We start from the raw sequence: 12431 nt of genomic DNA, 5'->3' as shown, positions 1-12431 counted from the left end.
ATTGGAATTCATAAAAAAAATCAGTTTAAGTAGCAATTTCAATTTGGATCCATCAACCATCATCCATGTCAACTCTTTATAGATGTCACCATATCATAATCATCAAAACATGGTTGCACTTTTAAAACTGTTTTTTTTAAGAGAGTAGGCACTTTCTCAGCAAAATTTGTATCATCATATATTAATCAAAACATAATCTTTCACATGATTGGTAATAAGAGCTTCCATTTCATTTTTTGAGAGGGGTGCGTTTCCAAAACTGGTCTTTACCTTTAAGGAAAGTGCTACAAAAATTTAAAGTTTTAAACATTTACCAAAGAAAGTCTGTACCTGATTAAAGTTGAAATTTTTAATGACAGCATCTTCCCCCAGCATCTCCCCAAAAATAATGTAGCATATTAACATATATATCGATTATCATTACAACATATTTGTTATTGTTTGTGTCTGTCTTCATTTATCTTGTGTAGTTTTCATTTTTCTGCTTCTCATTTTCCCCCTCTCAAGTCTTTCTTTAGTAATAGACAACACTTCTTTGTACTGTATCTTTGAATTCAGTCTTCATGGAAAGAACACAGTTTCATTTTTCGTCTCTATCAATATATCATAGAGAGTGTTATATACCAATTTAGTTTATATCAACACATAATATTTGTAAGCAAAACTCTTATGTCATGTAGCATTTCCTGTAAAGAGGTTATTGAAAATACAGGTACCAAAGCTGATACTGACAATATGCACTATTTGATAGAAAGAGAATGTGTTGTGTAGATGAGTACCGGTAGATCATACATTGGTTGATATGCATGTTCTATATCAGTATTCATAGCTGTCAGAGTGTAAGGGAACAATAAATCAATTAGTCAATGTTGCTGGCTGCTGCAGCTGTACAATGAATGGATGACTCATACAATGCTTTATAGCTAAAAATACGCCCATCGGAGTACAGGCAAGTTTTGTCCTCAAGCGTGTGGGTTGTGTTATGATACATGTACCCTCTAAAATAAACAAAGTCAAGTGATCGCTGACATGATTCCTCTGGTGAGTGAAAATGTAGTGAGAAACTGAAAATGTAGTGAAAAGTCACTCTTTTCTTTTTAGAGAGTACATGTACGAACAATCAGATCTAATAACCATCACCAATTCACCATCTTGAAGATTTTTTAATGCAGGAAAAAATTGTGACATAATGTAAAAATAGACAATAACATTTATAGTTAAAACATTTTGGGGTTTGTGGTTTCACCGTGTGTGTAGTCCTGGAAGGACTGTTAAAGGTAAAGACCAGTAATGGTCATGCGATTGCATTGTGAAAGAAACGGTGTGGAATCGATCAGAAAAGGTTGATCATCTAGCATCTAGCATCTGCAAGGTTCTGGAATCATCAACATGATAAGAAATTTGGCCCATTCTTTGTAAAGTTACAAGCACTATACACAGAAAGATGTATATGGGACTACCCTATATCTCTCACAGTCCATGAGAGAAACAAATTTACCAAATATATGAATTAGTAGGTGGTTTCCCGGCAAATTTGTTATCTTCATGTATTAGTCAAAACATATTCTTTCACATGATTGGTAATGAGAGCTTCCATTTCATTTTTTGAAATTGGGGCTCTTCCAATACTGGTCTTTACCTTTAAGTTTGAAAGGGAATAGAAGGTAAAGAGAGAGTGAGGGAGAAGTATTCTTTCTTTCATCCAACGGAGGACTACTTGAGATTGTAGGAGAGAAGTACAGAAAATATACAGTAGGCTTCCGGTTGCACAATGTGAGAGAGGGGAAGGATTGTGGAGACCTGAAAGGACTCTCTGTAATCTTTCTTTCTTGAGTGTGTGTAGTCCTGAAAAGAACCGGTGAACCAGGTTATGAATCTGGAGAGAGAGAGAGAGGCTGGATGATCAGAAGTGGTAAAATTGCAGATATCGACTTAGATTACCTGAGAAACAAATTCATTTTCAAAGTCTGCTGGTATCAAAACTCTTTAAGAAAGATCACCCAACCACACACAATACATCATGAATATGAGCGTCATAAAATGATCCACTATCATTATTTGTGACAGCTAGGCTCTATGTCTCTGAAACATCCTTATAAATATATGTATTTCAAGGAAAGATAATCAAAATCAAAATGTTACTTTCTTAGCCATTTAAACCTCAAAAATCCTTGAATTCTTTAGATCTTTGATACTTTCAGGAGGTCCATTCAGTAACATATTGTGCAATCTATTCAAAAGTTGATCAATTCTTCAGATTTCAACCCTCAAAAGCTGATTAAAAAGGCCACTCTGAGTGTGAAGCCAAGTGGTGCTGGTACTGTACACGTTAGCCTTTGGTCCAGACTGAATCTGGATTCTGCCAGTTTAGGTAGTGAATATGAAAGGGTATTGTAAGGAGATTGTGTACCTGTGCACAAGTGGTTGCCTGAACTTCAGTTATGGTAATAAATAATATCCAAGTGCTTTTTTTGCTCATAGAGATTTTGTGACTTGTTAAGTTGTCATGATTATCACAAATCAATTTTTGGTTTCCTGAGCATTTGCATCCTATCTCCATATGCCCCTGCATCCGGCCATGCATGATAGTAAATTTTGTTTACTCGAGGGAAACTTCATCAGCTTAAATGCTGTCCTTTCTACCCCAACAATTGCCAGGTACCCATTTACACCTGGGTGGAGAGTGACAAATGTGGATTAATGTCTTGCCAAAGGACATTAGTGCCAGGCTGAGATTCGATATATGGTGTCGTGCATAGGCGTTATGTACACCGCTTATTTTATGTATGATAAGGATCTTCTCTCTCATTACATGCTGATATTTTTTTCTTCAGATGTGCCTGTCACAGCAATTAAAGTATGATGAAAATATGCAACCTCTTAATTGTTCATTCTTGTTTTTGCTCTGGGTTGCAAATAACTGAGTCCTTCAATAATAATACTATTATTCCAGTTTTAGATAGCGCTTAATACATCTATGATGTCTCTAAGCCACTCCCTGGGGAGCATTCCAGCCAGGCGTTACTTGACGCTCAAAAACTGTTTGACCAACAATGCCACTATTCCCTCAATTTTACTAACTCAAACATGTACATTTTCACTGTGTTTGCTAAATACTGAATTTGGATGAGTCAATATATTTTTTAATACAATAGTTGTAGAAAAAAAAGGGTAGAGGATATACGGTTAATGAACTTCTCGATAGATGTGGTTTAAAATGAACAAAAAACACCAACAAAGAATATTTCAAATAAACATGTACATGTATGTTTGAAAAATAAGTAGTTTTTACGGTACACTTTTGAATAGTCAATCAACAATTTTGTGGTTTTTGAGAGCTCTATTAACCCAAGAATTTATAGCTTTTGTGTGTACGTATTAACAAAAGCGGAGGAATTTGTTTCCGGAATGTTAGTGTCTTTGAAGAATGATTTCTCTTTGACCTAAACTTTGCACCTCAGTAGCTCTTATCAATATGAATTATATACATGTCAATACTCCTCCACCCACTCAACAACAAAAAGTTGTTTATTTCTCCCCAATGAGCAGCCCCAACAGTACATGTAGGGCAATACGTGTATATTTATATGGTGTGATGATCGTAGGCGATTTGCTAGGCCTCGCATATACACGCAGTAATGGTAATTTGGAAGGTGAAGAAGTTGTACTACGTTTTTATGTGGGGGTAAATAAGCTACATTGAATATAAAAAGAATTTAAAACTACAATAAAATTTGATCCTGTGTGTTTGAAAGGAGAATCAACTGTTAACAAAAGAAGAGTGTATTGAATTAACATGGATTAAAACAGGACTGGAAGTTTGAGGCAAATCAGACACAGAAATCCCAGAATTCAAAAGTTGATTTTTTTTTTAAAAGTTTCGATCAATCTATGATATGGGGGAATCATTCTCTGATAGTGCAGTCATGATGCGCGAAATCATACACAATAGGCCTGACTTCATCAGACTGAAGTTGCAAAATAACCAGCTATTTTAACTAGCCCGATCTCAAATTAGCCAGCAAATTTGCGCCTTCATCAGCCGCAGCTGTAATTAGCGGGCTATTTGGTCAGTCAAGAAAATACCCAGAGAAATCTTGGTCTCGTTTCCGAAATAGCGGGCTAATTTGCGCCCATCCGAACTAGGTTGTGATGAGCATATCAGTCTGGTGAAGACGCAATTTCGAGCTTCGGGAAAATATCCAGAGTCTGAAAAAACTGGGTTATTTGCAACTTCAGTCTGATGAGGACAGGCCTATATAATACTCCCATTTGTTCTTTACAAAATCAATATCTTTATGGATAATGGTGCCTGAGGTGAACAATAAAATTCCACTTCCTGCTATTACTTGTTAGCAACATAAACTAACCAGATTTAAGAAATGAGAGCACAAGTTGAATATTATTTTTTGATGTAATGAACATGAGATCGAAGGAAGCAAAACTTTTATAATTAACTTTTTTGCATTCCTTACTGTATGTATGAAGTTTAATTTGACAAAAATGTTAAACCCTTTAAAAAAAACGCTGTTGAAGCACTACATATATGTTGTGCTAGAGGCACAAACTTTTGAGGTCTTGAATAAGCTTGCAAGGAGACCTATCTTAAATACTATTTCCCATGCACTTTGACCTTAGTTTTTCTTGCATTCAATTTATTATAAATTTTTCCCATGTTTTTTTCCCCTCAGATTCGTCTCACAATTTATCAGACTGGGTCTTTTTGTATGCTAAAGATGAATACTAAGCCATTGAATACGATTTTCAAATTTCAATTCCCCAAAGCACTAGCTTTATTGTGTTTAACACAGATGAATAGACACCAGAAGCTCAACTATGCCAGATATGCCTGGCCAAACAACCAAAAAAGAACTTTATCCATTCCAACTGGAGACCAAAGTTTGGTGGATCTATTATCCCCCCTCTTTTTTTTTCTCTTGCCTCTATTATCAAAAGAGGAATGGTTGATCGGTTGCCTGCTATTGAAGGTAGTAGCTGTAATGAGAATTCACTTGTAAGGTTTGTAATCGGGCAGCAAAGAACCCCACCTTAGTCTCCAAGCTACACGTAATACTTGAGGCTTATACACAGGAATACATGTATACTCGCATTTTAATAGTTCAGTTACCTGGAGGTATTGCTGTCTCATCGGTTCCTTAATTGTCTTGGAAATAATTTGTGTTGTGGTTGTTGTTTTTTGGAGGAGGACAACAACAAATGAATTTTAGAGATGATGTTCACTTGTTGCAGGTAAATAAAACCAACAAATATTTCTTTCCAACATTTATGTAGTGTGGAATGTACCGATGATGTAGATGGTGTACTTGCAAATGCCCTGGGCAACATTTACCTGCTGATTTGACTTTGACTGTTATGACATGCATTGATTGTGTTCAGTATAAAGGATGTTTGCTTGGCTAAAGAATGTACCATGTAGGCGTACATGCACTAGAGTGTTAAATCAAACATTTCACCCTGACTGATAAGACACCAAGAACTTGGGTAGAATGTAAACATTTCTGGACACATTTTGTGATTTTTTTAAAAACTTTTCAGGCAATATTTTCCAGACTTTTAGATGGGAATATACATATGTTATTTACTAAGTGAATTTAATTAAAAAGACAAGAAAGATGGTCAAAACAACTTTTGTTTCCGATATAGAGTTGTCGACGTAGAGGTGTCATAGTCCAAGTGGTTTAAGCACTTGACTTGAAATGCAAAGGTCGTGGGTTCAATTCTTGACACAGTACTAATGTCTTTTGTTTGACAAGGCATTAATTTACATTTGTCACTCCATACCCAGGAGAGAAATGGGGACCTGGTAGGACGGCGAAAGCATTTGTGTAAGTAATTGGCACATGCCCTCATGTGGTAGAAATAATCCCCAGGTAGTGGAGATGGTGCACATTGTGCTTGAATGAATCTGATGACCGAGGTAATAATATCTGTAAAGCACTTTAGTGTATTTCGTATTAAGTGCTATATAAATCCAGAATTGTGTTATTATGATGGGGTCATCCCAGTAGACCAATAATAGCTAGCTCACGAGACCGACGTTGACAAAAGGTTCACTAAACCGATAGCCTATGAGATCAACAAAGAAAGAAATACAGAAGAAAATATAGTAGGAATTAAGGCCCACGAGACTGACCATCCTCATAAGGGTAAATGTGAATTGTTGTTCTTGTGTGCTGCCGGACCAGTGAACCCTCAAAACAGTTGGAAGAAGACAGACCAGATAAATCAAGTACAGGGTAGATGTTTTAAAAACAACCCTTTCCACCAAAAACACAGATGTTAAATTCATAATAAAGTATTTTTTGGGCCAATTGCAATTGTAATCATGCGATACATATAAAAAAAGAATGCCAAGTGAATGTTTTTGTGCAGGTTTAAAGTTAGTGTAATTAATTTGCAGATTAATGATAATAATAATATGTCCATTTAGATAACGCAGCTACTATACAAAAATTAAACTCTACTGCACTTATTACAGACTTTCAACTACTGTTGAATCTCTCTTTAATATCTTTGTACACTACTCGTCCTGTCCCGGTCTTGTTCTCTCTTTATCTCTCTGACACCCCCACCTCTGTGTCTCTTTCCATCTCTCCTTCCTCCCTCCCCTCTCACCTTCCTCATTCTTCCCTCCCTCTCTCCTTCCTTAATCCTCCCTCCCCTTCCTCCCTCCCCTTTCCCCCTCTCTCCCTCCCCTTCCTCCCTCCCTCCCTCCCCTTTCTCCCTCCCCTTTCTCCCTACCTCCCTCTCTCCTTCCACCTCTGTCTCCCTGTCTCTCTCTCTCTGACTCTCTCTCCAGACTCTCTCTCTCTCTCTCTCTCTCTCTCTGTGTGTGTGTGTGTGTGTGTGTGTGTGTGTGTCTCTCTCTCTCTCTCTCTCTCTCTCTCTCTCTTTCTCTCTGTCCTATTGTCTAGATAGAGGACCTCCTTGTTGAGTCAATTCTGAAATATTCACCTTTTGCACACACATGGCTGACTCCTTTGAATAGAATCAAGGCTGCTGGAACAATAGATATGAGAAGAGAGATATCAGATTGATAAAGGCACTCTCTAGACTCTGTGCTACAAAACAAACATATACCACAGTCGCAGTCCAATCTACGCTCTACAGTTCCTTTATATTCCGCATGCTAATAAGTGGGGCGTGTATATGTTTTGTTAGTGTTCTACTAACGTGTATCTGTCCGTTATCACTTCTTAAAACATTCGAGCCCGAGGAAAGACTCGGTGATGAATGATGCTCTGTTTCAGTCATCATTAAACAGGATTAATCCATTCAATTTTCATGTTGTATGGAACCGAAATTGGACGTAGTAATTGGATTATACACAGATACGTGTTTGATTAATTGACAACCATGTCTTTTATGTGGTAAGTTCATGTGTGTTTGCTATCATGTGTGGGTGTATGTTGTAAAGGAACGCATCGTTACCTGTATATCAATTTTTTTTCTCATGATTACCAATTGTCAAAGTCAAATGCATACAAAGAATTTGTTTTGCTTTAAGACCAGTAGGGCATTAACTTGGTGTTGAAGTTCATGTACAGTATGTGTATATATGTTATATACCGGTATTTATTAACAAATTTTATGCCTTTTTGGCTTTAATTAAACAGACGATCTAATCATTGATGTATGCATGCCCATTCCCATCACAAAGTCTTCTGCATTTAGGGTACTGCCGATGTGTATTGTGTATTAGAGCTCCATCAGACAGGCTTGCTTTATAGATTATCTTTCAATAGTATTATGGCAAAATTCAAGGAAAAAATGTAAATAAATGCTCCATGATTCAGCCTTATTGTACCATGAATGCTGTGATTGAAGTTCACTGTAGCAAGCATATATTCATAACACTTGAGATTATAGACGAGCCCTTCAGATAGCAATCAATGTGGTCTGCTGTAGGTAAAATAGACTTTCCTGTACCATTTAATACATTCCAGAGAAAATGTAGCAGAATATATTTTGTAAACATATATAGCGTACGATGACTTTGTTTAGGGTAAGAGTACATGTAGTTATGGTAATTATTTTAAAAAATAGATTAAAATGTAATTAATACATTAATATCTGTTCGAAATCAAAGGAAACCTTGACGTAGAAAATGGATCTACATTTTTCTCCTGATTTTCTTTTTCTTCTGATTTTCTTTTTCTTCATTGTTTTGAGGATATTACCGGTGATAGTAATTAGTTTTAATGTCGAAACAATATTTTTAAATATTAACTGAGCCAGACCTTGTAATTAATGTTAAACACCACGCTATGTCTGTACACCACATTAGGAGTCAGGAGACACTAACTCCAAAGTCCAACCCATCCCTGTATACATACAACATAAAAACTCAAATGGAAATGAGCTAAGCTTTGCCCTACTATTCTTAAGTCAAAACTTTCAGTCGCTTTTAAAGTTTTAAGCAAAATCTGGGTTTGCTTGGCTTGAGGCATAGTACCAAATTCAGTAGATGTTTCAAACAGGAAGTTCTATTGTATGAAAAACTATGAATTGAAAGAATGAATGCAAATCACTAAATTTGTCCTATGGGTAACAGTGTTTTACAGACTAACAGAGACTACATGTACTGCCCGGACTGTTTCCGTGTCCCCCATTACACATGTACCTGTATGTAAATTGTAAAGAATGTATATCATTTTTGAAACTTTCCTGTTTATTGAAAACAGTTTTATATATTTGTAAAAATGCAAAAGAAAAAGAAAATCAAACAGAAATAAATAAATCTAAATCAAATCAAATGTCTAAATTATGAAGTGTTAGCATTAAAATAAATTGAAAGTAATGAAGTTATCAACAAAAGAAAATCAAGGATACACTAGGTCACTAACATCAAACTGATGTGTGGAAAAGCTATAAAATTTAAAAAAAAACAGGTTGGAATAAAATTGAAAAACCAGATTAAAAAATGGCAACACTTTGTAGGCCAGTTCTCAGGTCCAAATATAACTTACATTCAGTGGAAACAGAGAAAAAGAAATAGGCAAGAAAGTTTTAAGAAAACCAGACTACATTTTTTATCATTTGTTATCATGTGTTTAAATATATGGAGATAACTATCTCATAGCAACACATGTGTTTCTGACGTCATTCGCTTAGTCCGCGTGAGGCGTTTTACATAATTTGGTGTCATGCATGTTTTTAAATATTTTTTCCCCCAAGAAAGTGATTTCATCTTGCCTTTACCATATTTATTGGTGATAACATATTTTGAAACACTACTCTGTGAACTCTAATATGGAATAATTCAACTGTATGAAACAGTTTGAACTTTGTATAAAATATATAGTAAAGACTTACTGGTACTATTTATTAGAATACAAACTTAGAAAATATCTGCGTAAAATACAGAAAATCCAGTTGCAAACATTCCTAGGATGATGTGGGAATTTTTATTAAGTAAAATAATGAAGCGCATAAGAAATAGTGAAACTGAAATAATGACATCACATATTTTTGTTTGTCTTCATTTAATAAATATTTTAATCAATGTTGATGTAATTAATTTGTTTTAATCTAATCTATTAGTTATCTCTTTTCCTACAATAACTTTCCTAGTTCTACTCTTGTTGAATATGGATTCTACATGTACATGTGAGATGATTTGACACCAATTGACATGGTTTATTTAGGTTTTTAAGGAAAAAAATCTAAAAACTTACTGGTAATTGTGATTATTTTTTTCTACATACAAACTATTGAAATTATTCATACATGTAGGCCTACACATGTAAATAATGTAAATAATACTTATAGTCAACATCATTTTGAACTGATTTAGCTTACTGTAATATGTGAAGTATTTTGGCTGGTCTATAATTCTTACCAAGCTTTATGTGGTATGTAGATTTGAAGCTCAAATACTAGTGAGTAAGTATAGTAAGTAGGAGAGAAAACATAAACTGAATCCCTTCTTTATTTGGTCTATTGTATGTTGAAGACCGGTCCTTATTGTTCCGATTTCTTTGCATTCTCTATTGTTCCCTCCCCTAGATCTCTCCCTATTCAAGTCAACAGAACTCTGTACTCTTCTGAGCTGCTGTATACATTATACTGGTCTTCCATTGTTGTATGGGGTGTATTCATGCAAGGGGTATATCTTCCCTTCATCATTATAATAGTGGGCAGGGCACTGTATGATGGGTCTGTTTCACTTTAATACAGCAGACTCTCTCCTCAGCTGAGATGTTTACTACGGATATAATTTGTGAACTTCTCTCCTTGCAGTGCACGGGAGTGTAGGAACATTCTTGAGTGTTGTTTTTCACCTTCTGTAAAATGCTTTGATATAGTGTATATATCGCTACCCTGCTGTACATTTCGAGTTGGTTTGTTTCTTGTGAAATATACATGTGTGACATTCTTGAGTGCAGTGTCCATTACAGCAGGGGAAAGTTCAGATTTGGCTTGTTGATTGCTAGCTGTGCTTGATACTTACCTCCTGCAGAGTATATACTTTGAGTCATAGTGCATCATGTAAGGAGTGTCCGACTCTGAGAAACACAAAGAAATTACCATGGAGTGCTGTGGAAGCTGTTTTCCAAGGTTGGTAGTTGAGAGGGGGTTTGGCTTTCTGTGTTTTGAGGGCCGCTCTTACATGTAGTTCACTTTAAAACAGTGAAATAGTCAAACAGCATGTTGATAAGGTATTTATACCATGTATATTGAAGATAATCTTGAATTCTGGCGGTGGAACTGCATGTCAAGAAACAAGAGAACTACATGCAGCTGGCCTAAAATAACTATTCAGTGTTTGGATCAGTGAAAATATAAACAATAACACTGTATGGGCTAGTGAAAGTGCAATGGGAGCTAAAGCTGTTTTGTGATTGCATTTAAGAGAGAGATTGAGAAAGCCATTTATGTGATTGCATTTGTGGGAGGAAGAAAGCTGTTTTGTGATTGCATTTAAGAGAGAGATTGAGAAAGCCATTATGTGATTGCATTTGAGGGAAGAAGAAAGCCGTTTTGTGATTGCATTTGAGAGAGAGAGAAAGCCATTTTTGTGATTGCATTTGAGAGAGAGAGAGAAAGCCATAATCATTTTCTAGAGAATGGCCTGCATGCAATTCACTTTGTGTTTGTTTTTACTTGTTTTATTGACGCTCAGTGTAACAAACACTTTTGATGCACCGTGTAAAAATTTTTTTTTAATGAATATAAGATAACAGACCTATATTCCTCCCACCCAAATAAGTTAAACATTTATTTGGATGTGTAAAAATATTTGTATTATAAGTTATTACCTTAATTACTGATAGCAAATCCAATTAGTTCGAGAGCATTGGATGAACGCCTGTCTCTAATTTGGATGTATATTTTCTTTTAGCTTATAAGCCTAATTAAGTATTGTCTTTCTTGTGAAAATTTGTTAACCAATAGGCCATTATTGTAATGTAATCACATTTAATGCACAAATCTGTGTTAATTGCCTCATTACAAATTATTTCATTTACCTGTTATGAATAATTGTATTTCAATAGTCGGAATGCGATTGCATATATACTCCATGTTGGTTATTAGGTAGGACAAGCCATAATGTTTGTCCAGCCTAGCAACAATTAATCTAAGCAATTTGCATTCTGACTCTTTAGATACACTTATTTATAACAGGTGAATGAAATATTTTGTAACATTGCACTGAACAAAGATTAATGCATTAAGTTTGATTACATTACGAAAATGGCCTACCGAACTACAACTCTAATTCAGATGTATACTTTCTTTGCGCTTGTAATTTAGTTTTGGCTTTCTTGCGAAAATCCGTTAACCAATTGCCTAAATGAATCAGCCGGAAATTTGAGAGAATTGAGTCGTCATTGATTTAACATAGTGTACTGTACATAATTAATATGGGTGTTGCCAAAACTACTTTAATTACATGTCCATGTGCTTATGTAGAGGAGGGTTGGGCTAATTTGGTCATTTTGCAGAAAATTAGAGATAAATGCAAACACTCATTACTTTGAACCTTTGACCAAGGAGCAATATGAGCAGACTTCTCTGTACCTTTAAAATACAGCCAACAATATTTGAACGTCGTAAACTGTAAATTGAAAAAGGGTATTTTTATTGTGAACAATACCATTCACAACTTTGAGTTACAATTTAGAACTGATTTGTAACTGATATGTTGTTTGCATGGAGCCAGAAGGGCGTTAACTCATATACTCCGGTACTTCAATACAGAATGAAGGCCCTTCTGGCAGCAAATATATATGGTTTTAAAACTTTAACCCATTAATTAGCAACTAAACCGCCCAAAACCACCCCTCCTTTTACTCACTGAACCGCCAGTCTGTTTTCAACGCGCTACAGTATCCCTTCTAGGGTCTACCGTGATAATGTTATACGTGCGCATGTTTCATATTGTTCAGAACAATGTCAAAATGAGA

The 12431-nt window shown here is 35.5% G+C and overlaps 1 protein-coding gene across 8 annotated transcripts in view; it reads left to right on the top strand.

The window, feature by feature from the left end:
- LOC589781 (protein piccolo) overlaps positions 1-12431 on the top strand; it is a 51259-nt gene that overhangs the window by 9131 nt on the left and 29697 nt on the right. The window contains exon 1 of one of the 8 annotated variants that reach the window (XM_030974097.1): positions 4989-5250. The exons of 5 other annotated variants lie outside the window; for them this stretch is intronic. In XM_030974097.1, the coding sequence (XP_030829957.1) occupies positions 5231-5250 (20 nt within the window). In that variant the 5' untranslated portion in view covers positions 4989-5230. Of the gene's footprint in view, positions 1-4988; positions 5251-7008; positions 7392-10132; positions 10582-12431 lie in introns of those variants that run through there. 2 more of the 8 variants (XM_030974102.1, XM_030974092.1) reach the window with 2 other exon arrangements.

This window comes from Strongylocentrotus purpuratus, unplaced genomic scaffold (genome assembly GCF_000002235.5).
Source record: "Strongylocentrotus purpuratus isolate Spur 01 unplaced genomic scaffold, Spur_5.0 spur5_contig_866, whole genome shotgun sequence".
Classification (NCBI taxonomy): Eukaryota; Metazoa; Echinodermata; class Echinoidea; order Camarodonta; family Strongylocentrotidae; genus Strongylocentrotus; species Strongylocentrotus purpuratus.
The sequence above is the reverse complement of the archived record's forward strand: the minus strand, read 5'-3'. Positions and strand labels throughout refer to the sequence as shown.